Source organism: Alosa sapidissima, chromosome 12 (assembly GCF_018492685.1).
Source record: "Alosa sapidissima isolate fAloSap1 chromosome 12, fAloSap1.pri, whole genome shotgun sequence".
Lineage (NCBI taxonomy): Eukaryota > Metazoa > Chordata > Actinopteri > Clupeiformes > Clupeidae > Alosa > Alosa sapidissima.
The window spans coordinates 2,683,687-2,707,811 of NC_055968.1; the positions used below are offsets into that span (position 1 = coordinate 2,683,687).

At 38.3% G+C, this 24,125-nt stretch overlaps 1 protein-coding gene and 1 long non-coding RNA gene across 7 annotated transcripts in view; both read left to right on the forward strand.

Annotated features, from left to right (window-relative positions):
• cep350 (centrosomal protein 350) overlaps nt 1–11,422 on the forward strand; it is a 100,171-nt gene extending 88,749 nt beyond the window's left edge. For all 6 annotated transcript variants that reach the window (XM_042056119.1, XM_042056121.1, XM_042056123.1 and 3 more), the window contains 8 exons: nt 906–1,066; nt 1,217–1,347; nt 1,436–1,518; nt 1,656–3,430; nt 3,617–4,093; nt 9,678–9,824; nt 9,914–10,036; nt 10,150–11,422. In XM_042056119.1, coding sequence (XP_041912053.1) covers nt 906–1,066; nt 1,217–1,347; nt 1,436–1,518; nt 1,656–3,430; nt 3,617–4,093; nt 9,678–9,824; nt 9,914–10,036; nt 10,150–10,317 — 3,065 coding nt within the window. In that variant the 3' untranslated portion in view covers nt 10,318–11,422. The remainder of the gene's footprint in view (nt 1–905; nt 1,067–1,216; nt 1,348–1,435; nt 1,519–1,655; nt 3,431–3,616; nt 4,094–9,677; nt 9,825–9,913; nt 10,037–10,149) is intronic.
• A 1,559-nt stretch (nt 11,423–12,981) lies between these two features.
• On the forward strand, nt 12,982–24,068 carry LOC121677479. Its single transcript, XR_006020991.1, has 6 exons — nt 12,982–13,210; nt 21,469–21,585; nt 21,740–21,818; nt 22,111–22,179; nt 22,296–22,413; nt 23,781–24,068. It is a non-coding gene; the product is annotated as an uncharacterized LOC121677479 (long non-coding RNA).
• Nucleotides 24,069–24,125: the final 57 nt, after the last annotated feature.

Below are 24,125 nucleotides of genomic sequence, written 5' to 3' on the forward strand. Positions count from 1 at the left end.
ACAGCAGCTTCTCTACCGTTTCCATCTCCATCCCTAACCAATTAAATATTGATGTTAGCCTTCTCATGATATCTTAAAGGTATACTATGCAGTTTCAGGTATTTTAGCGACTCTAGAGCTTCCCCTAGAGATGGGATATATTTTATTTTACTTAAGCAACACCAAAGAGTTTTTTTATACCTTAAAATAATGTTTCCAAAATCGTTTCAGTGGTTCATCACTCGTAACAGGGTGATTCTGCAGTTCGATGGAATGAGACATAAGAAACTACAAATTTGACTTGCATCTGATGTCGCAATACATCATACTTTTATAAGTCATGCAAAATATTCTACCTTGTCTGTGGACATCGTTATTTGCAAAGCCGGTGCTGGATAAACAAATAGCGTGCGTGCAACAGAGGGAAAGTTCTTTGGTGTTGCTTTAACTGCCGTTGTAGATAGCCTACTTCTAATGGAATTAGGAATATTGAACTGAAGCTTGACTTTCAAAAATTATATCACAAGATCAGATCGCAATCGCAATATCTGTCAGAAAAAAGAGCAGTTGGACATTTCCCCCAAATCGTGCTGCCCTAAGCTGAATGGTCCTTGCCTCCTTTAGCCCAGAGCATATGGCGACCATTTCCAAAAAAAGACGGCCAATTTTGATTTGTTCTGACCACAGGACAATTTTCCACTTCACCTCAGTCCATCTTAAATGAGCTCGGGCCCAGGTAACATCATGCAGTGGTCATAACATGTGTGATACATCAACTTGAATGGAATGTTTTTGCTTTAAATTATGGCACTTCAATTTACCAGTTAAGTGACATAAGTTGCTGTCCACTATTAAAGTATCAATTGTGTGAGTGGACGTAACATTATGAAGAACAAGGTATCTTAAGGATTCCTGCTCTTTTTCAGAGTCGGCATCAGATCAGAGCAGTATTGAGAGCCGCATTTCTGCTCTCAAGGAGGAACTACGAAAGCGCAAAACCGTTGTGCATCAGTTGAAAAAAGAACAGAAGAAACGCCAGAAAGAGCGACTTAAGGCTCAGGAGGCTAATCTCCTGAAACAGCTAGAGGTGTGTAGTCCTTCAATGGTTAATTACTCTTGAATTTTATCTTTGTATTCCTCAATCATAGTTTCTGTATGCTTATTTGACATTTGAATCATGTTAATCATGTACTACTACTTTGTTAATCATAACTACTATTTTGTTTTACCTTTTAAGTCATATAATGACTTCATTAAGAAGACCAAATCAGAGTTGAGTAAAGACCAGGGAATCACATTGACAATTAAACCAGAAATCAACAAGCTTACAACAGAAAAAACAAGAATCAAATCATCTCCACCTCAAAGGTCTGTTTATTAAGATTTATTTCATATGAATATAATTGGTAGTAATAATATATTTGTGTTAAGTTTCCTTGAATTCACCCTTACTCAGGCCAGAAACAAGCAACAGTTCTGAAGATGGCACAAAGTCTGTGGAAATTGACCAGACCATCTCAGATTTTCAAGTAAATAGAGGTATGTTAAAGATACTATTCTTTTTATTGTTTTGGCATGTTGCATGTATGGTGTCAATTTAAAGATGTTTTCATGTGTAATTACCGTAACTCTTAATTTATTGTTGTGCGTCTGTTCAAACGTGTATATATTTTCAGGTCAAGGCTTGATCCATGAGGAGAGTTTGTCTGATGAAGATCCTCCCACTGTGACTCCAACACCAGTTTTGGGTAGTCCAGACCTCTCTAACAGTCCAAAGAGTCTGGTGTCATCTGAGTCCCAGCCTAGGCATACATCACAGGCATTGTCCACAGTACAATCTGGCAGTGAAAACATTTTATCTAAACATAAAGCAGAGGTAACAACAGAAGTAGAATCTCTGAAGTCTGAAAAATCCACAAGTGAGCATGCTCACCTCTCTGATGTCTTCCTTAGTCTGGAACTTGTTGCAGAGCCTGATGTCAAGAAGTTGCACTCACTGAGTAGCAAAGACCATGCTGAAGAGTCCCGCAGAGTAAATGGCCAGGATAGTGCTTCTAAGCTCAAGCCTGAGGAGGAGTCTCACAATGGTACAGATGATGTTGAAACCACACCCTCCCTACCAAATCAAATGTCTACAGTGGAGCATAAAACCTCAGCTGATGGTTATAATGATGATTTTGAGTCCTTGGCAGAGTCTTCCCTAACGGCTTTGGGCAAACATTCTTCACCCTCCACTCCAGAAGAGCAAAGAAAATCATTCCACAAGTCTGTAACAATTAGTGAGGATGAAATTGGTGAAGAGCTTTCCTCAAAATCAAAATCGATTAGTGATGTCCACTCTGAACACCTTCTTGACCTCAAGAGCCAAACTGCAAAATCCATACATCAGGATGGAGGAGAGGACTTAATCTCTGGAATATCCACAGATTCGTCCACTTCTAATTCACAGGTTTTGTCAGCAGTGGACAAAATGGATGGATTCAGTATTGGTGAAAGAGTCCTTGTGAGGAATCTTCAATTAGGTACATTAAGGTTCAAAGGCCAAACTAGGTTTGCCAAGGGGTTCTGGGCTGGAGTGGAGCTTGATACATCAGAAGGAAGTAATGATGGAACCTGTGATCGTGTGGTATACTTTGAATGCAAACCAGGCCATGGTGTCTTTGTTTCTCCTAATCATATTTCTCGCCTTCAAGAGGGTCGTAATGTTGATGTTGACACCACAGATGATGAGGATTCTTTTGTTGATGACACATCACACAAAGAGCCTTTGAAGGACCAATTGCAACAACAAAGCCATGTAAATGATGACAGCCAAAAATCTGATGAGATGTTTTACACTGGAGACAAAGGTCACTTTGATCAAACCGATGGATCTTGTGAACTACAAAACAAGCTAACCACATTAGAGAAAGATTCTGTGGCACCAGTTTTGAATTGGGAACCGACTAACTCTAACCTCATTTCAGATAACTCCAAAGATGAAAAGTGCTCATTAATTAATGGAGAAAGCATAGAAATCAACCTGGTTTCGACAGAAAACAGACATTCTCCCCTGCCTACCTTAGGGAAGTCAAACTTGAAAGGGCAGGGTCAAGAAGTGGAACTTTTGACTTTTCTTGACTCACTAAGCAATGAAAAGGGCTTTGATACCAAGATCTCTACTGATGATAAAAGTGATGAACAGTGTGAGGTTTCAAACAACTATGAGAAAGTGAGCTTCAACACATTTGCAGATCAGCTCTTTAAAAACTGTGTGACAGACGCTGTGAAACAGTACCAACAGATACAAAAAGCTAAACTTAAGAAGATAGAAGATGCCAATCTGAAGAAAGATGATTATGGCGGTTCTACAAAGACAGGCTTACCTTCAACCAACATTAAGATGGATGAGTTTTATATGTTCAATGAAGAGGAAGAGGATATAACATCACCAGAACTTTATAACCGACAGGTGAGTAACTAGTCCTTTTTATTCATTGTGTGTCGGTGTGTGTGTCTGTGTGTGTGTGTGTGTGTGTGTGTGTGTGTGTGTGTGTGTGTGTGTGTGTGTCTACATTAACTCTCGGAAGCAAGATATTTGAATTTCTGTATTTTGAGTAATTGTGTCAAATCTCAATTAATGGCCTTTCTGCCATAGGAGAGTCCTGTGTTGGATGCGTCTGGGCAACAGGAGTTGGCTAAGCGCTTGGCTGAGCTGGAACTTAGCCGAGAGCTGTTGGATGTTTTAGGAGATGAACCAGACTGGTTTGAGGAGGACTTTGGTCTTAGTTCTCAGAAAGAGCAAAGACAGAAACATCTCCACATATGGCAGGAGGGAGGTATTTCAGGTGCTTTTGGCTCAGGTCCAATACAACAGGTGATGACTCCTCCCAGGCCAGAGCTACCTCTTCAAGCCAACACAATACCTGAGAGACCTGTCATGATTGTGCCGCATGGTATACCAGAAATGGAAAAACTTGTGTATGCTGCAACTCAGGAAATCTGGGACAAGTGCAGGTTGGGAATGGGTGCATCGCTGGCTGGATTTCCTAGACCCCAGGCCTCAGTAGATTTCTTAGGAGGGGATACCACGAGTGAAAACCAGGCCACTTACTGCAAGCAAAGCTACAAACAGGTAAAGTCAATCCATAACCAGAAGGCGTTGAAAAACACAACCTTTAGATTTGAGGGTTTTAATCCTGACTTTATAAACTTTTTTTTATAAAAACTAATTTCAGAAAACTCAAATTTTTTCCAGGATTTGTTGTAGCTTCTTATGTTATTAAGATCAACTATATGCACTCTAACCAGGTTTCTTGGCACACTGCCTGATCTTTTCCTTCAAAATCTCAGTGTAGCCTCTTGCTTTAGTGTTACCGTTTACTTTGAGAAGGTATAGCGGGCCTAGATTTCTTAACCCGCCGGTAAACTGATTCTATAAAGCACGGAGATTTAATGCTTGTGTCTTTGTGTGATTCAACCGTGTTTGTGTGATTCAACCGTGTTTCACGCAATAAACTTCCTGGGTTTATTGCGTGGACGATCCATGTTTGTATTTTTGGTGTAATGCCTGTCCACTACTTTGATTGCCAGCATAGTGTAATGAAATGGTCACCCCCCACCTTTTAATGTGTATTGTAGCTCTCTCTTTCGGAAGCCTTAGAGCGTGTTTGTTACAAACTTAAGTTTAATTTCACTGCTGGTTACGCTCCACAATTGAGATCAATTCAGAATTGGTCTGGTTTTAGCCATGCTAGACATGGACAACATGTTCATTATTCTAAGAAAAAAAAAAAAGAACAGTGGTTTTGGGTCATTCTTTGAAACGGGTGCCATTTGCGTCGATAGCAGATGAAATGCACAAACTAAAGCCAAAGTCTGTTTCTAAAGCCTGAAGCTAATAATTCAAGGGTTCTTGTTTACATGATGTACAAGAAAATACTATTCTTAACTTAACTTATCACACTGTTTTTAACCATTTTTCACAAGTACATTTCCATTAGGGCTGTGCGATCTCGTGTGTACAGGCCACTCAAGCCGTTTTAAGTTGTGTGTGAGTATGCTCATGCAGTCGGTTCACTAATAATAGGTAGCATCATGAACCACGCCGAAATTGTAACTAGCGCTGTGTACAGCTGAAGCAGAGAGCCAAGAAAAGATAAGTAATGAAAACATGTAGGAGTGGAGAAAGAGAAAAGCTGCTAATATACTGGGACAGAGAGCCAACTAGTACAGATACACACAGAAATGTAGGCAAGCCTGCAAACATGACAGAAGTAGAATTCACTTGTTTTCCTTATTATGACCGCCGCGCAGCGAAGCGGCAGTCATATAGGTTTAGTCAGATTGTTTTTTTTTTTTTTTTTTTTTTTCTTTTTCTTTTTTTTTTTTTTTCGCATGCCCAAATTTCCGTCAATGATTCCCGGGACACTGAAAGACCGGGGTACACGAAACTTGGTGGACATGTAACCCCACATGGATAGCATGGAACCATCGTTTTTCGTTTTGATCTGTAGCCCCCCCGCTGAATTGGACCCCCCGAAAGGAGGGTAGGGCAGACACAGTTTTCTGTGAATATCTCGAAAACCGTAGGGTTTAGGAGGACCATTTTTTTTTTGTATGTTGATCTCAAGGGGCCATGTCAACCCATTCCATAACCACTCATTTCATGTATAGCGCCACCTAGTTAAACACAAAAAAGTAAAAATGAGGTGGTGTAATTGAAGGTATCTGTGACCTAACATAGTCAAAACTGCACGAAATTGGAAGTGTAGGATCATTATGACACCCTCTGTATGCACGCCAAGTTTTGTGGAATTCCGTTCATGGGGGGCCACACAATAAATTAATTTATGTTACTATACACCAACTGGCCTGTAGGTGGCCGGAGACAGTTTTCTGTGAATATCTCGAGAACCGTAGGGCCTAGGAGGTCCACCTTTTTTTTGTATGTTGGTCTTAAGGGGGCATGTCAACCCATCCCATTACCACTTATTTAATGTATAGCGCCACCTAGTTAAAAATTAAAAAGCAAAAAATTAGGTGTTTTCATCTCAATATCTCTGGCTGACAAGGTCAAAACTGCACGAAATTAAAAGTGTAGGATCATTATGACACCCTCTGAATGCATGCCAAGTTTTGTGTACTTTCGTTCATGGGGGGCCTTACAATAAAATAATTTATGTGTACATTTAGTGACGTACACCAACAAGGATTCCCGGGACACTGAAAGACCGGGGTACACAAAACTTGGTGGGCATGTACCCCCACATGGATAGCATGGAACTGTCATTTTTCGTTTTCATCTGCAGCCCCCCCGCTGGACTGGACCCCCCGAAAGGAGGGTAGGGCAGACACAGTTCTCTGTGAATCTTTTATGGTATGTTGGTCTCAAGGGCCCACATCAACCTGGCTCATAATCACTCATTTGTGATTTGCCCCCCCCCCCGCCCCGGTCAAAAATGAAAATGCAATATTATTCTGCTTTAATCGCCCCTATCTTCAGTTAAGATGTTCAGAACTGCACCAAATTTTATGTGTATGATTGACCTGGCATTCTCTGGGGGTCTGGGGGTATGCCAAGTTTCGTAGAATTTCATCCATGGGGGGGGCTAAAAAAATTAGGTTATGTGTACATTTAGTGACTGTACACTCATTGGCCTGTAAATGGCGGTGCACACATATAAACATGCACACACACAGGCACCCACATACTATCGGTATTAGAACGGCCGATACATAATTACAAATTCAATAGGATCAAAAGAAAGCCAAAATATTCATCATCATCATCATGGCTGCATTTTCAGTATTGGCGATAAGTAGTCGTTTGTCCACTAGATGGCGCATCGTTGCAGTGAGATGTAATTTTTTTGAAAGTTAAAAGTGTGTTGAAAAAATAATGGACACTTCCTACAAGGACTGTAATTTACCGCAGCGAACATCTAATAAGGACAGGACGATGTTCACATGAAGTGTAAGTGAGGATGAAGTGAGGATGTTTATCGGACATGCTTGGTTTTTACTGCAGGTACGTTAATCTTGTAATATCAATAAGGACCTAGGTAATGTTACCGTTAGCGTTGGTTGAGTGATGGAGGCCCATTTGATTGATTGCATTTGATATAGAAAACTATAAATGCGGTTATACCAAGCAAATTGATAGCAGCACTGTTTGTATCTTTCGACTGTCATTTATTGCACGTGCTACAAAATCATTCTGTGCAATGGAAGATTTACCAACGTTACACCGGTCTGATACAGTTTTGCCTACATGCGTGAGACTGAGACGCCTGTTTATTTTGTTTTAAGTGCGTGCAGGGTGTGAGAGGGGAATCGATGTGCTTTGATTCCAGCTTGGTAGTTGTAGTCTGTGAAATTAAAAAGCACGTGTGTGTGAAGTATCCAAACAATGACACCTTCATTTCATTATGGCTGCTTTAGCAACACACCTTAAGCTACTGTGTAGTGGGTCCCATTTAGAAGTGGCTACTTCAGTCGCGCTTTCCTTGACTCATGGAACTGCGTGAATGTTATTACAACTTTTCGCCACGATATGGCAGTTTAAGTCCGCTTGATACTGTAAGTCGTAAGCCATTGGTTTCCAAAGGAGATTTTATTTGTGTCGCCAGCATAGCCTATTGACAATTTATGTTGTAAATAGGCCTACCTTATAATCCTACCTGTAGCTTAGGGAAGCTAACAGCTTTCTATTAGGATCTAGTTTGTTAGTTACAGTTTTGTCATAACTCCCTAATGCATTTTTGCATTTAGAATAGCCAGAGCGTGTATATCTCAATCTGAAAATTAAACAATATCGGGTGCCTATGGACTAGGCTGGGTGAACCCAGCCTGATCTGCCCGCTATTTATTTTTTGATTTCTTAAAAGATTGAGCTTGGTCTGATGAAAGCCAGACTAGCCATGGACCTCAGTTACACAATGCAAGGGAACATGAATCAGCCTATATTTGCACGAACAATAACGGACAAAAGCTCTTCAACTTTGGCCCGTTAAAATGTGTATGAACAGTCTAGCGACGCATTTCATCAAGGCCCATTTGGACATGTCAGTTATTTGCACCACTGGTTAGATGTAAAACAGCATTTCGTTTCAGACTACTGTTACTTAATTTGTGCATTAACAATAACGTTTCAGACTACTACTTAATTTGTGCATTGACAATAAAGTATTACATGAACTAAAGATGACTAAAATCTTATGTAGAAGAAGAAATATTCACAAAAAATCCATCCATCCAAAAATGACCTTTGTTTTTGATAGCTGTTGAAAACGGCATGGAACTGACAGAGATGTTTTTGTTTATAAATACATAAAAAATAAATAAATAAATAAATAACATTATGCTGATACCTTTTGCTTTTCCCAAATACAATGTAGCCTACAGGTGTAAGTGACCTTTCATCAATCCAGTTGCAATGGATGAACTGTGATGACCTGCCCTACTTGTGATTGTTTAGAGATTTTAAAGGTTTTATAACAATGCTACATCTTCTTTGGCTATTCTACAATCTATTCACCTTTTCAGCACAAGTAGGCTACTTTCTGTGCAGCCGCACACACACACACACACACACACACACACACACAGGCATGCCAAACAAGCATACACAAAAGTTTCAAGAGTGGGGGATGGAGTAAAAGATGGAGACAAATTGAAGTGTGATTTATTTTCGCGGAATGGATGTACAGGACTGAGCGGCGGTCATATTTTGTACCGCTATGCGGTACATCTAGTTTTCTTTATTATAGCCTATTATTGATATTTTTCTGCGGTTGTGGAAAGAGATGTGGCTAATGTACTCAACCTCCAAATGAACTATCATTAATCGATGATATCATGATTTAAATTTTGACCAAAATAATCATGATTATGATTTTTGCCATAATCGAGAAGCCATAATTTCCATGTGTCCGTGTTGACCAACATGACATTTACATTTAAAATATCACCATGTAAATGTTATTTTCTTATCATTAACATTTGTTATTTTCAGAATTAAATATATTTTCCTAATGACATTAGACATATTTATTCAGATTAAAATCATGTTTTTTGGTAAATATTTTATTATTTTTTGTGTCCCTTGGTTTGATTTACCACCCCATCACATTAACTTGTTTTGTCTGTAAATAGCATACTGTTACTTGAAATTAAATCACAGACAACTTTTTAATAATGTCTGCCTACAGTATGTAGAGCCAGTGTTTCCGCTAGATTTTTTTTTTTAACAGTGGCAGCAAAAAGAAAATTGTAGTTTTTGCAATGTTGACAAACATGTGTAGCACTCTTGATAGCGCATGGCACTATTGTCTGTAACGTCTATAAAAACAATAGCCTATATTTATGGTATAAAACCGAAGGTACTTCGGATTAACATTGCTGTTTATTGTTAAACTGCAATTTTCAGCATGCTGCTGCCGCCATGCTGAAATAAACATAGAGGAAACACTGTAGAGCACCCAAGAAACGTGGATAACTAGAGCCATTTTATCATAAATCATCAATTATTTTTCAATGTAAAACAATGTACTTGCCTGAGGTGGGCAAATATGATTTCTGGAGGGTGATCTTGTCTTTAATGCTGTGAATACATTGAAAATAAGTTTACTTTTGATGAACATTTTGGAAATGTTATAGTGGAAAAGGCACCCGTTTCATAGAATGACTCTTTTACAATAATTGCATCTGTTTTTCAGGCTGTTTTTGATTTATCGTGGGAGGTTATTAAGGACATATTTGCGAAGGATCATAAAACAGAACAGCCTCAATGGATGAAGCCTCAGCGCATCAAGTCTTCATATTTTCATGGAATTAAATGTATGAAGGACATGCAAACAGTTCAGGTTTGTTACCTTGTACAAGATATTTGGTCATTTTCAAATGATTTTTTATGATTCCAACATGATTTGTAACCTATTTATTTTTGTTCCAGGCATTTCTTACAGAAGAGGTTTTAAAGTTGTACGGTTTGAAAAGAGAGCACAACCAGAAGACTGACTGGCAGAAAATGCTTAAGTTTGGAAGGAAAAAGCGCGACCGAGTCGATCATATATTGGTAAAGACGTCGTAGAGAAATCAATTGTCTGGCTTTCTGCTCACTTGTTTTAGAAGAAAAACTACTGCTGCATTAAAGTAAAGTTTGAATTCCCTGTTTTCTCTCTCTTTAAGGTCCAGGAGTTGCATGACGAAGAGTCTCAGTGGGTGAACTATGACGAAGATGAACTATATGTTAAGATGCAGCTGGCTGATGGCATTTTTGATGCTTTGTTAAAGGACACAGAGGATGTGCTGACCCAAATCCAGGAGAGGAGATCAAGTAGAGTTATTTCCTCCTGAAATCTGCATATCCTGACTTAAAAGAACTTCATGTCCGTTTCAAGATTTAAGTGTCTTGATTAATGAAGTCAGTATTCTACGTCTGTTTTTTTTGGTGGCCAATGGAGTGGTTCTCCTTATAAAAATCACTCTTTAGTTTGATTTATTTTAACAAACCAAATGATTGTTGCTAATATACCGATGTTCCACAGCACACTTCAGATTTATGATCAGAAGACAAAACATCAAATGAACTTTTAACATGGGAGGTGACAGGGTAACCTCATGTGCATTGAATATATGAAATGTCAGAACATCGGTTGATCACCATGTAAACTTACCCCTAACAATCTTGTGTTTTCTTCTGATTAAAAAAAAACGAGAGATGTGTCAGTCATTGCCGTCACTTGTAATTTAGATACAAAATGTATGGTGATATTGTTATCGATAACTTCTAAAGCAGTGGTTATGCTACCTCTTATAAATTGATTTTACATTTGAGGTTTATGTACAATTTGGCTATATTCTATTTCAACCAATCACTGTGGATTCATTATATCCAGGTTTTGCATTTGTATGAATCTATTTACATGTATAAAATATTGAATTGGTAAAACATTTTAATGTTAGAATGGGCTTCTGGCCTGGTGGCACAGTTAATCTTGTTAAGCATGTACACATGTGAGCTACACACAAGGCAGGATTTAGGGTGAGGTTTTTGTATACTGTAGAAATAATGGTGAACAAGGGCTTTTCCATTTGTATAAATGATTTTGGAAATCTTGTGTATACATACAGAGATAGTACATAGTACAGTAGTTCTTTCTTCCATTTAGGATTTAGACATGACTTACTAAAATATCCTGAGATGTTGCACTTGTTTACTTTTGTGATCAGTCTTTAACTGTATGCTGTGTTAATAATAGAAAGGTGTCAGTACCTTTCTGAAATTGAAGCTTGTTTCAGGTTTTATGGAAATGTACACAATATAACTCAACTGCTTTGAAATTGTTTTTCAATTGTACACAATTGGTATTTTACTGCGTTGAACTATATTGGCCTTGGATATGTACATTTCAAAAAATATTTTTTGAAAATGTAAATAAAGTGGATTTCTTGAAAGCCACCCTACTGTGCTGCTAATTTTAGTTCACGGGCCAGATATTCAGGTGGAAGACAAAAACTGTCTTGAAATATTTCACTTTATATCTGCTGAAGCTAAACGGAAGTTCCACTTTTTAAAGTTTTTAAACTTTTTAATAAATTTCAAATTAAAAAAGAAATGAAAAAATTGCACACTTATATTTAATCTTTTAATGAAAAAAAAACTGCAAACTTTTGGTCAAAGGACCTTCATCAGGGCAATACAAACATCTCAAACAGAAAGATATTCAGGCCATGTCTACACATAGATGTGTATTTTTTTTAAATAAAAATTGGGATTTTTTTTTTTTTTTTTAAATGCGTCTTTGCCTTTAGTCCACACGAAAACTGGAGATTTCCGTTTGCATGTGGACAGGGGAAATGGAGTTTTTGGATTGTGACATTTCCCCTTTTCTTTAAAATGTTGTCAGATCTCCAATTGTCCAATATCACCATCTGTTTGATTGACATGTTTTTGACAGTCTTGAACAGCTGTTTTTGCGCATCCTTGTGGATGGAATTATTTTGCAAAACGGAGGAAAATCAGAGTCAGCCCAGAGCAGATCTACTGGAGGGGCATTGGGTCATCGGTAGGGGGGCACTCGCGTTTGATAAATATTTCAACTCCGTGGTAACATCATAGTCCAACACAGCAGAAATGTTGATCATAAACATTAGCCTACTTCTTTAAATTGTAGGAATTACTTTACTCGTTAGTCATTTTGGAAAGTAATGTGTTACTCGTTACTTTACTTTTGAGTTAGTCTCATAACCAGGGTGCAACATTAAGAGAGTTAGGTTAGGCTGCTAACGAGCCTACGTTAGTCGCAATTTCAAGTTCGGCATTGGTCAGCTAAAAGTAGCAGGCCTACTTTCACGTCTATAGTATATATTAATTTTGCCACCTTTGCTAAATGTAACTTTTGTTTAATTTTATTTTACCATCATATGTGTGTGTGTGCTTTAACATCAGTAAAGCTTTGGGCTTCATTCAGAATTTTGTTCTTCCAAGAACTGACTAGGAAATGACCTACATTTGCTGCCTGCATCCTTTCTGTTTTTATTGTTTAGAAAACGTTTTATGACTAATTGAAGTCTTGAGTTAATGCATTAGGTAAACGTTGTTTGCTGGTAACCCGCCACAAATAGGCTAGCCTAGATTCTATAATTGTGTGCGTGCATTCTCATTCTCTCTCCAAAATGTGCCTGTTCTGTAGGCCTAGGCTGGCCAAGTGCGTAGTTTTGCTGCATAGTTGAACGAATACATTTGTTTAGCCTACAGAAAAATAGAAGGGGGTAAAAAAACAGTATGTTGAAACAATGTTCTAATGCTAAATAGTTGTAAAATGTTGACAAATGGTCGTAAAATACGAAATCAGCATGGATGTTAAACCAAATTGATTTGATATCAAGAAAAGGCGTCAATTTGATATGAAATATGTCCCACCATGAACAATCATGTTAATAATCATAATAGTAGGCTAGTAATAATAGGCTAGTAATAATAGCCCAATAGACAAGGCTAATGTTTCAAATTTCTAATCAGTTTGGTAGCCATTTCAATGTAACAGTCTGAAATGCAACGATTTTAACGGATGCTTATCGCCTCTTGATAAGCACATGTGCACACACAGCAACCCCCATCCCCCACCCCTAACCGCTGACTGACTTTTTTGAACTCCAGCCCACCAGTGACTTTAACCGTCACTGTTCTGTCATGTATCTGACTGCATGTGTAAGCTGTAGAAACTGTGCCGTTATCATATCCAAGGTAAGAATTACAGTACTTTTGTATGCCAATTGAAAACGGGAATTTATTCGAAATATATTGTTTTCATAATGGAATGTTAACCAAAGCTGTTAGTCATGTTAGAATTAGCTAGCAATTAGCTAGCGAGCTAACTTTCCCAGCTACTAACTAACTTCATTATTGTGTGGAATAGTAGGAATAGTCAGGAATGTTAGTTTATATCATATATCATATCTATCTGTCTGTGATGTCGCTATGAATGTAGAGTTTAGTTTGAATGAAATATCAGGCGCAAGTAAGTTATGGCTATGATATGAATATATATATATATATATATATATATGAAGGGTTCAGATGCAAAAGCCTCTGCCACCTAGCACTATGTCAAAAATTAGATAAAGATGGTGAGGGGATGCTCTCCACACATGGTATACGCTAATCAAATAATTTAACTTCTAAACCCACTAAATACCACTCTCTTCCTGGTCTGAAATATCGATTTATAGGCAAAAACCTATAGGAGCCTGAATTTAAATGCTCATTTAAAAAGAAAAGTGGTCAGACGGATTTAGAGGGTTTTGCATCTGAACTCTTCATATATATATATATATATATATATATATATATATATATATATATAGCTGACTTATTATTATATGAAGGTTGTTAACGTTAAGTAGAAGTAATAACGGTTACCTTGCGAACTTCCATTGGACATAGTAGTACAGCGGTTAAGCCCTCAAATCAAGGGGAATTGTGCACTTTTTGAAAGAAACATGAAACTTCTACCATAGTTAGGTTATACCATAAGGTTTATTTTCAGATTTGGAGGGAAGTCAAATTTGACCTCTGAGGCCCGGGAGAGGTCAAATCCAAGATGGCCGCCAATAATATTCAAAAGTGCCTCACGTTGGAACCAAACACGGTAGAAAAACACTTAAGGTGTCATTTCCCACTAACCTTTGGGTGCCCATTCTGTATCTGATAACTTTGAAACCACCAGAGTTCAAGAAAATGCATTTATGTAAAGGTCAAGGTAAACAAAACATCAAAATATTCATTTTTTATGTACCCTATGTACCCCAATTCATTTCTTTGTTGTCCCTGTATTATTCAGTTATTAGTTGTTATTTCATGAGATGTGTGGATAATTTAATTTCTTCACAGCACAGCATTATCCACAGGTGACCCCCCTAGACCATTTTCACAGACCACCTGCCATACCACCGCTGGTTAAAAAAACCCTGCTTTAGAGAGTTGTTGCTACAGGCCACAGTACGCACAATGTAGAGAGCACTTCAATCGACATATTCTAACAGGTTGGAACGGATTCACGCCACCAGACTGAAAGAACGACTGCTTTCTGAGCTTCCACATCTGAGGGCACATTTACGCGGAAGAGACACACTCCTGAGTTTTGAGAAGGACATTGGACCAGCTCTCATGATAGTTTGTCAAACTGACAGTGATGCCATGCACTTAATGCGAGCAGCACAAGTAGTGCGCAGAGATCCTTAATTCATCTTTCTCTTTTGACGGATCATTCAAGAAAACTGCAAGCAGAGGGCTGTGCCACCATCTCTCTTGGCCTTCATCAACATGGTACTTGATGGTACAAACATTGAGCATCAGTCCACCACAAAACCTGCCCTAACAATCTCCCAATTGATAGTCTTAACAGTAAGAAGTAATTAATTAAGTAGTAATTAAAGACACAGCCTTATATTAACATGCTAGCTACAAATGTGTTCAAGCCCGGTTGACCGGCTATTTAAATGGGCACCAGGCAAGCCTGCTGCTTTTTCTCTACGAAACTCCCCCTCGCTCGGTCTGAAGCTCTTTTCCTTTTCTTTGCGTCTTCTGTCAAGGGTTTTCGTTGCTTCTTCGCCGGCTCTGCCATACACACGTTTTCAACAATCTGTAGCGTTTCGTTAGCCTGCCTGCTTCAGTCGGCGGGTAGGATACACTGAACTTGCAAGCGGGATATTCTTCCTACAGGCAATAGGGGCGGGCGAGAGAGTCTTCACTCGCCCTGTAACGAGTCATTTAACCATATACCGACTTACGAAGATGAGTAATTAACACGAAAACGTTGCCTGGTGTCCCTTTAACTAGGCTACTCTGTTAACATTACCTATTTCAGCCATAACAAATTTCACATTACCAAGCTGACATATCTACAATATACTCTGTTCAATCATTAAACTAGCTTCAGCTCACATAAATGTTCCAGACTATCTTCTAGTTTAGCTAGGATAATTATTTTGATCAATGTCCATGATTTTAACTCAATAGCTAACCACCATGCTTAATGAATGAATAATATTATGTAATTATGTAATAATATTGTTTGTTCATAGTCAATATGTTTACCTGTTAGAATATGTCGATTGAAGTGCTCTCTACATTGTGCGTACTGTGGCCTGTAGCAACAACTTTCTAAAGCAGGGTTTTTTCAACCAGCGGTGGTATTGCAGGTGGTCTGTGAAAATGGTCTAGTGGGGTCACCTGTGGATAATTCTGTGCTGTGAATTAATGAATTTAGCCACACATCTCATGAAATAACAACTAATAACTGAATAATAGAGGGACAACAAAGAAATGAATTGGGGTACATAGGGTACATAAAAAATGAATATTTTGATGTTTTGTTTACCTTGACCTTTACATAAATGCATTTTCTTGAACTCTGGTGGTTTCAAAGTTATCAGATACAGAATGGGCACCCAAAGGTTAGTGGGAAATGACACCTTAAGTGTTTTTCTACTGTGTTTGGTTCCAACGTGAGGCACTTTTGAATATTATTGGCGGCCATCTTGGATTTGACCTCTCCCGGGCCTCAGAGGTCAAATTTGACTTCCCTCCCAATCTGAAAATAAACCTCATGGTATAACCTAACTATGGTAGAAGTTTCATGTTTCTTTCAAAAAGTGCACAATTTTCATGGTTACCCGCTGTACTATAGGTAGGTAACATTATTTTTACATTATTATACGGCTCTTTAGCCTGGCGAGCCAGACCCACTGGGCACTCACCGTTCGCAGTGCTCAGTCCGAGGGGCGGGATAATCAGTTGTCTTTCAAATTCCCTCTGCACGCAATAGGATATTTGTTTTCAAGTAGCAGGGAATTCAAGCCAAACCGTTGCAACTCAATCATTATGTTAAGCCCACCAAACGACTCTATACACGATTTCAAAGGCCTGATTAAGTTTCGATTTCTGGAGCTCACAAGCCAACGGAGAGTTGCTAGACTAGCCCTGGCAGCAAATGTAATTTGGCGTGTCTAGATTTCTAGGCTAACGGCTCTTCATAATGCTGCAGAATGCTCCATTCACTTGAATGGGCCTTCCCAACGTTCGGCGGTCTGCTAATTCTGAACAGACCGTTGCTAAGTATAACAGACCGCTGTCAAGGAAAATGGGCTTTGTGCTTCTATTTCATGTCTTTCATATTACTGTGCAAGCTCTGGAACTTAATTCAAAAGTGAAAGCAGACGGTTGATCAGCTGTGTTCTAAAGAATGTTTGATTCAAGTTCAGCGTGTGCTGTTGTCGAACTATTTGTTTCTCACCAAAAGCCACGATGAAACGGTAACAAATAAGCTATAGCCTATGTAGGCTAAAGAGTCACATCGTGGAGAGTTTATTGTTTCGTTTTGGCAAGTAGCCGTGTAATAAGCGAGATAATGTATAGAACGCCGGTCATTATTGGAAAAATAAGTCCCTTCAGGGCGGAAAAAGACCCCTACGCTGCGCGTCGGGGTCCGGTTCGCCCTGTCGGGACTTATTTTCCCAATAAAGACCGGCGTTCTATACATTATCCCTTACTTATTATACATACATAATATACATGTAGTGTTGCTATAACGTGTTAACTGGAAAGATGACCTGTAAAACAAATTAATAAAGTCATATATAAGTTATATCTATACCATACCCACTGACTTAAGGAACTGCAGTTTAGTATAGCCATGTTCATTCAGACCTGTCATATATTGGATGTGAATGGGGCAAGTATGATGAGTGGATATGCCAACAAGTAAAGGGATCTTTAGTTTGTGAAGGGTAGTGTTAGGCTACATGTTTTTCATTTCTTAGCCCTTATTTGGCCCTTGTTTGATGTACCTGACTTGCTCTGAGCAGGGCTCTACACTAACATTTTTTTCCAGGAGCACTTGTGCGCCCAAGTTAAAAAATGTAGGAGCACAGACAAAAATTTGGGCGCACAGTCAGTTCTGTACTTAACTTACACATAATCTAACATTACACTCCAGCTAACAGTTAAGCATGCCAGTGCATCAATTGCGAATATTAAGAATGACTGACAACATTTAGGCTACAGGAAACAGGAATTTAAAGATCAGTGCCTACTTTATTTTCAGTCTGTTCTATTTTCCTACATTTTGTTAATGTAAAATAATATAATACATTGCCATATTTGCATTTAGCTTGTATATCAAGTATCCTGCCAAATGCTAATTTATTTATTTGTGAATCCATCTGTAGCTAATCCAAATATGCCCATGGTGACCTATCTGACTGCATACTGCCTAATACTACTACTAAAACAGTCCATTTTCTCTTCCACAAAACCCAACATAGGCTATCAAGGATGTATATATATGGGTAGATGACAAATAGCAGAATTCAGACTGTCCATGTGTCACACACTTATAAAAAATGGCAATTATTAAGAATTGATATGGAAATGTTGTAGGTCTGGTAGGTTCAAGTTCTGTCATATTAAATTTATTGGATTTGTATTTAACTTTTGACTTAAAATAATCATCCAAACATAAAAAATGTCATATGGTGTGACTGTCCACCATGTGTGCGAACTTCCTAAAAAGAGTGTATATCCATAAAAAGTATAATTACTTTAAAGTTTTACCATGCATATAAAATAATTGGATGTTTTTTACAACCACAGAAAGTTTTGATGTTTATGCATGCTGTCCAACTAAGTTATAATCAAATATATTTTGTCCATAAAATGGTTGTCATATGGCGTGACAGTATATTGTATATTTTGACCGGGCATTCATTTGGACATTATTATTGTGAAGAGAACCCTGCTTAACCAGGAAGTAACAATAGAATGTCAGGAGTAATTGGCATGGTCAAGAGGTGATTTCTGCTTTTTAGGTTTTTATATAAAAAGCTTAGAATTGGACATCATCAATCGTGGCCAAATTTTAGTGTCTTATGGTGTGACATCATTTGCCTAAAAAGTAGCTATTTTTCACAAATATTCTTCATGAATTCTTAAAAAGCACTGCTGCCATGTGGTCAGTTGCATGCTAAATAATAGTTAGCTGTATTTAACTGTCTAGAAAATTAGTTTAACTGTCAAAATGTCATATAGTGTGACGCTGCATCATATGGTGTGACAGCTTTTTTCAAGTCACACTATATGACATTTCTGTCACACCCTATGACCAAATTGCATTTTTACATAAAAGTTCTTGTAAAAACATGTTTTAAATTCAGATATTATGTTTTTTTGTTAAATCTGTGATAATTGGGAAAAAATGTATCTGTACAATTCATATTTCTCATACTTTTTTCTTTTATGTTACCATGCCATGTAACTTTAAAAAATAAATACTAAACTTTCATCTATTTTGCTGTTACATGCATACACCATTCATAGAGTGACTTCAAAAGTCATTGTTAATGATTTTATTGTCATTAAAAACCCTGTTTTGCTCTGACACATGGTGGAGTGGTGCAGTTCATCATATGGCGTGACACCATGTCATTTGGTGTGACATTAAATAATGTCACAAAAAAGACTTTATAATTGAAAAATCATTAAACCATCAATAGCACACAAAGGAAATGGTATCTGCAAGAACCTCAAGAATTTTGAGTGAGTTCTTACAAGAAATATCAGAATTAAGCTAAAATATCTGGTTACATTTAGGAGCATTCTCCACCTTGACAAAATAACTTGTTAAATGTTAGGTTTTTCTTCTAAATATTCACAAGGAAATGTTGCATATCAAAGCAAACATGATTAAAATGTACAGTGACATAAATTAAAGTAGAAAAAAGTATCTAATTTTCATTTTATTTCAAATTATTTTCACGTCACACCATATGACAATTTTAGGCACTAACATGACAAATTCGCATATAAATATATATTTCACTTTTTTTTTTTTTTTTTTAAATGTATATTAGTCAAGTTTAGAGATACAGCAACACATATAAACACATTTTAGGGATGATATTTGAAGTTTTTTTAAATTCCTTTTTTCAGGCTTATTTGTCATCCACCCATATATTATACTTTTATTTTTTATTTGAAATATCTGCATTGATCATACCGGTCAACATTTAGCTTTCCAAAAACGGGAGATTTTTTTTGGGGGGGGGGGGGGGGGTCAGTGTTTATACTGGAACTGTTACTTCTTCAAAAAAAAAAAAAGGAAAAAAGAAAAATCTCAGAAACCCTCAATTTGTCACTGATTGGGACAGCCTATCAGCAATCACCTTCAGCTTTCCGCCAAAGTCAACTCCATGGTCAGATTTAGATAAGAGACGAAACCATGGACGAAACAATGGATTAAGACGCAGCAGGTCCATCCTGGGAATGTGCCAACCCGTGGCCCCGTAGTTTTCGCTTCAAGTGTTTATATTACAAAATAGTATTTTGTATTTGAAATAAGTATTTTAAATACATGTATTAGAAATACTGCCCATTCCTGGCAACATGGTAAAAAGATGGAAATGACATGATTTTACTTTCAATTCCTTTTACATTCTCCAAGGTATTAACATTAACAATTTTCATAACTCCATGTAGGACGTTTCTGTACATGTGAGAACTGTGCCAGTAGTAATGCAATATTTAGAAAATGTACTCTTGTTCTCTTGATACTCAAGTACTTTTAAAAACAAGTACTTCAGTACTGTAATGATCTGAGCCTAGCTGTTGATGACTGTGCTCCCATAATGCTGTGCAGTGTATGTGTGTGTGTAATGTTAATGTTGGTTTTAGTATGAGTAATTGCGTTTACCTTGTCATGTATGTGTTAGCTGGTATAGTCTTTCTTTATGTTGTACCTCATGTGTTTACCTCGTGTATTGTATGTGACTACCCTGTTTGTGTATCGTGCTTGTTTCATTGACCTCCTTTGTTTTGCCTGTGTAGTGACGTTCGTGTGTTTTGGTGCGTAACCAATAAACCCATTTTAAGACAAACTGTGCAGTTTGTTACAGTACTTTTACTTAAGTAGACGTCTGACTGCTGTACTTTTACTTGTACTTGAGTAAAATTTAGCAAAGGGTATCTGTACTTTTACTCAAGTAATGAAGCTGTGTACTCTGCCTGCCTCTGACAATATCACAACAGCTAGTTCTGGAGTAGGCAATTCAACTAGCCCGCTTGCTTGCGACGAGACTCAGGCTGCGCAGTCGGCACCCGCTTCCTTATTTGGGTTTTGGGTTGCCAGGTTTTAGCCTATGACAAAACGATTGAAATTGAAACTAAGTGATCGTGTATGTGTAGGGTGTATTTCATACACAATCTGGCAACCTGGGAGATGTCAGATTAATAGAAAAAAATGAATAGATCAATGATTTAAAAAGCTTGATGGCCATGCAAATTACAGGAGTTTTCCGGGAGAAATAACAAAACAGGAGGGTGCTGGGACATGACCTTGATACGGGAGAACCCGGGAAAAACGAGAGTGTTGACAGGTAATTGCAGCCAATACGTCAACTGGGCTAAAAGGCATGTTAGGTTACCTTTCCTTCTCTCACTGCATTCTCAGAATCTCATCCTGTTCCTCCTATATCCGATGAATTCGGTGGATAGAAGCACTAATTTCTTCAATCTTTGCATATTGGCTGGCTAGTCTAACTTTTCGCTTTGTCTGCGCGCTCTTGGATTTGATAGAAGAGACTACTAGCGAGTCACGACGCGAAACTGCTAACGTTGATGGGAGGTGTAGTTTTTATGCTGCATTTCGCGACGTGATTCTATGGTTTGCACCAGTAATGTTTCTCGATGTTGCGGTGTATTTTGTAGACAAACACTGACATGGTTAGAAGTCATTCGCACCAGTGCGCCTAAATATTTTTTTTGCACTCGCACGCCATCATTTTTACTCGCATGTGCGAGTGAAATGGGCGCACTGTAGAGCCCTGGCTGAGGCATGTGTTTATTTAGGATGCATGTGAGTGAAGTAGTGCTTCAGTGATGGTCTTTTCATGTTCTGTGTGTTTTGGAATTTATTCGTCTTAGTCTCCATGTGTTCCCTCTGTTTGCAGTCGGTGTGTTGTGAGGACTGCTGCCCTGAGAACGCTGAGTGCATTCTGGAATATTCCAAATGTGTGCCACTTCCATACTGAATAAGTTCCAAGCCCACAAGAGAGTTCACTCACCAGGTAGACACACACACAAACACACACACGTAGAATCGCATATAGCATTATAATGTGTAAGCATGTATTTGTGTCTGTAACTGTGTTTAGTTTATCCCCTCTTTTCATGTGTCTGTTTGTTGTTATGACTGTGTAATGGGCTCCATCAACTATCCAGGGCAATGCCAGTCCGTCTGGATGGCACTACCTGCTACTTGATGATGTCTGATAGCCATGGCTGCTGCCTTCAACGTGGTGTAAGTGTTTGTGTTTTGAATGTATTTTTTTTGTTCCATGGTGAGGGCTATGGGTTATGTTATTATGCATGCTCTAATTTGCTTGACATATGTACTATGTACTTAAAATAGTCTTGAATTTTGCAATTTAGCCACTTTAACATTGTGTTGGTGGTAATGTTAGTAGTGTTGTGAATATCTGCCAAACTGATCATAATCATCTATTTCTGCATTATTTGTACTGCAATTCAATGTATTGTACAGGATGCATCATTTTGTTTAATCTTATCTTTTACTTATCTTTTACTGGCAGAGCCCTCACAAGTAAACTGATATCAAGACTTAACATAGATGGTGATGGTGGCAAGGGTGCCTTCTGAAGGTAATTATCATTTTTGTTTGTACACCTGATTGACTTAGCTAATTTTTTTGATGCTATGATTTTGACCTTTATCAACAATAACAAAATGTATGGCAATTGCTGTTTTATTTTTTTAGGTGCTATCCAGCAGTCCCAGTCTGGAGCCAGAAGCTGCTATTGCAAGTCAGATGGGGGAGGAAAGGTGGTGCAAGCAAGAAGGCAAGAGCTGCTGCAGGCAATGTTGCAATGTTGAAGGTATGATATCACACAGACATACTGCTGCTTAGACGTGTTGGGTCACTTTAAAGCCTGTGTTGCAGGTTAACCACCACTGTTGATTAATGGGTACATAAAGCACTCAATATATGTATATAATTTTTAAAATGTCTCCAAATGGTGTTAAATGCCAGTTTTTGTTGTTTTTAGCATTAGCGGGGGTTTTTTAAGCAATTCGGTGATGACGTCACGTTGGGGGCTACATGATCTGCGCTTCAGTCATTTCAATGCATTCCAATGGACATCGCGGTTACACTTTCAACATAAAGTTTGTATATTTACACTTCGAATTTCATCACAGCATTTATATCACAGCTACCCTATGATCTACCAATGGTAATAATGTTGCCTGATATCAATTTAGAGCTGCTGTAACTAGGGAAGCGAGTGCATTTTGGCCGCTGGTCGAGCTCACCCCGCGACCAGCAGATGACATGATCTATCTAGCTATCTATCTACCTGTCTATATATCTATCTAGGCTATCTATATCTATTTATCTATAATCTGCGCTATCTACTGCTGAACACTCCCTTACTCGTCTCTCTTTTCTCCTCTCTCGTTACTTTCAAGGGTCTCAAGGTGGGCTTTGGTCTGTAGCCTCCCCAAGGTGACATAATGCAATGCATTGTGGGGGAAAGGAGAAATAGTACCTGCTGTAAAATAGTACCTGCTTTTTCGTATTATATTCCGTTTTGTGATACCCAACAACATCAAATACAATGGATTTGTACAGTTTAAATGTTTATTACCAACAAGCAAATTGTGCCCAAAATGAACCCTGCAACACGGCCTTTAAAAAAGGTCCTCTTTATCAAAAGAAATGCACCGGACATTTCTAAGTGTACCCCAAACTTTATAATGGTGGTGTATACATATCTGCTTTACATCTAACTATTGCACCTGACTTCGAGGCTGCTAGTGTAGGTTTGCTTTTATCACACAAGCTTGCATTACAGGTGCTAGAAGTAGTTTGCAGGTGCTCCAAGAGATGTTGGGTAACGTCACTTCTGTTGATGTTTAAACAAAACCGAGAGCTAGCTCGCCCCTCCCTCCCCTGGCTGGAACAGTTTCAGGGGACAGGCAACTAGCAGATGATGAGGTGATGTTTGCTGTATGTGACAAAAAATGTTTTAGTTTAGAAACCGCGTAACATTAGCTAGCTATGAACTTGCTAATTAGGGCGCCGCCAGAGCCCTTATTAGACATTCTCTGGCGCCGCTTACTTCACACAGTGGACGTTATTTGGAAGTTCAGTGATCGGAATATCCCTGATTCAAATCCCAGAGAATGTCCACAGGCTTTTTCACTAGTTTTTGACAATAATGGTTTGTTGTTTCCTCTTTAGATGCTGTCTTCAGCGAACCACCCTGACCCGAATAATGGACACCATGGGAAGATATTTGAAGTATGCACCGGAGAGGGTGGGTGGTGGTGGCTGTCGGAAGACACTCCCTGCTGTTGCTGAATGATGCCATCGGTATACATATGCACAGCCTCTCGCACCACATACACCTGAGTTTGGATAGATCATTTATGTTGTAAAACATAAAACAAAATAAAATAATGTAAAAAAATATATAAGTTGACTGGTTCTTGATGGAGGTGTTTATCATTTTTGTGTGTGATAGGCCTACTGCAAGTGGCATAGGCTAATAAAGGTAAAATGTTGAAGCAATGTTGCAATATCAAC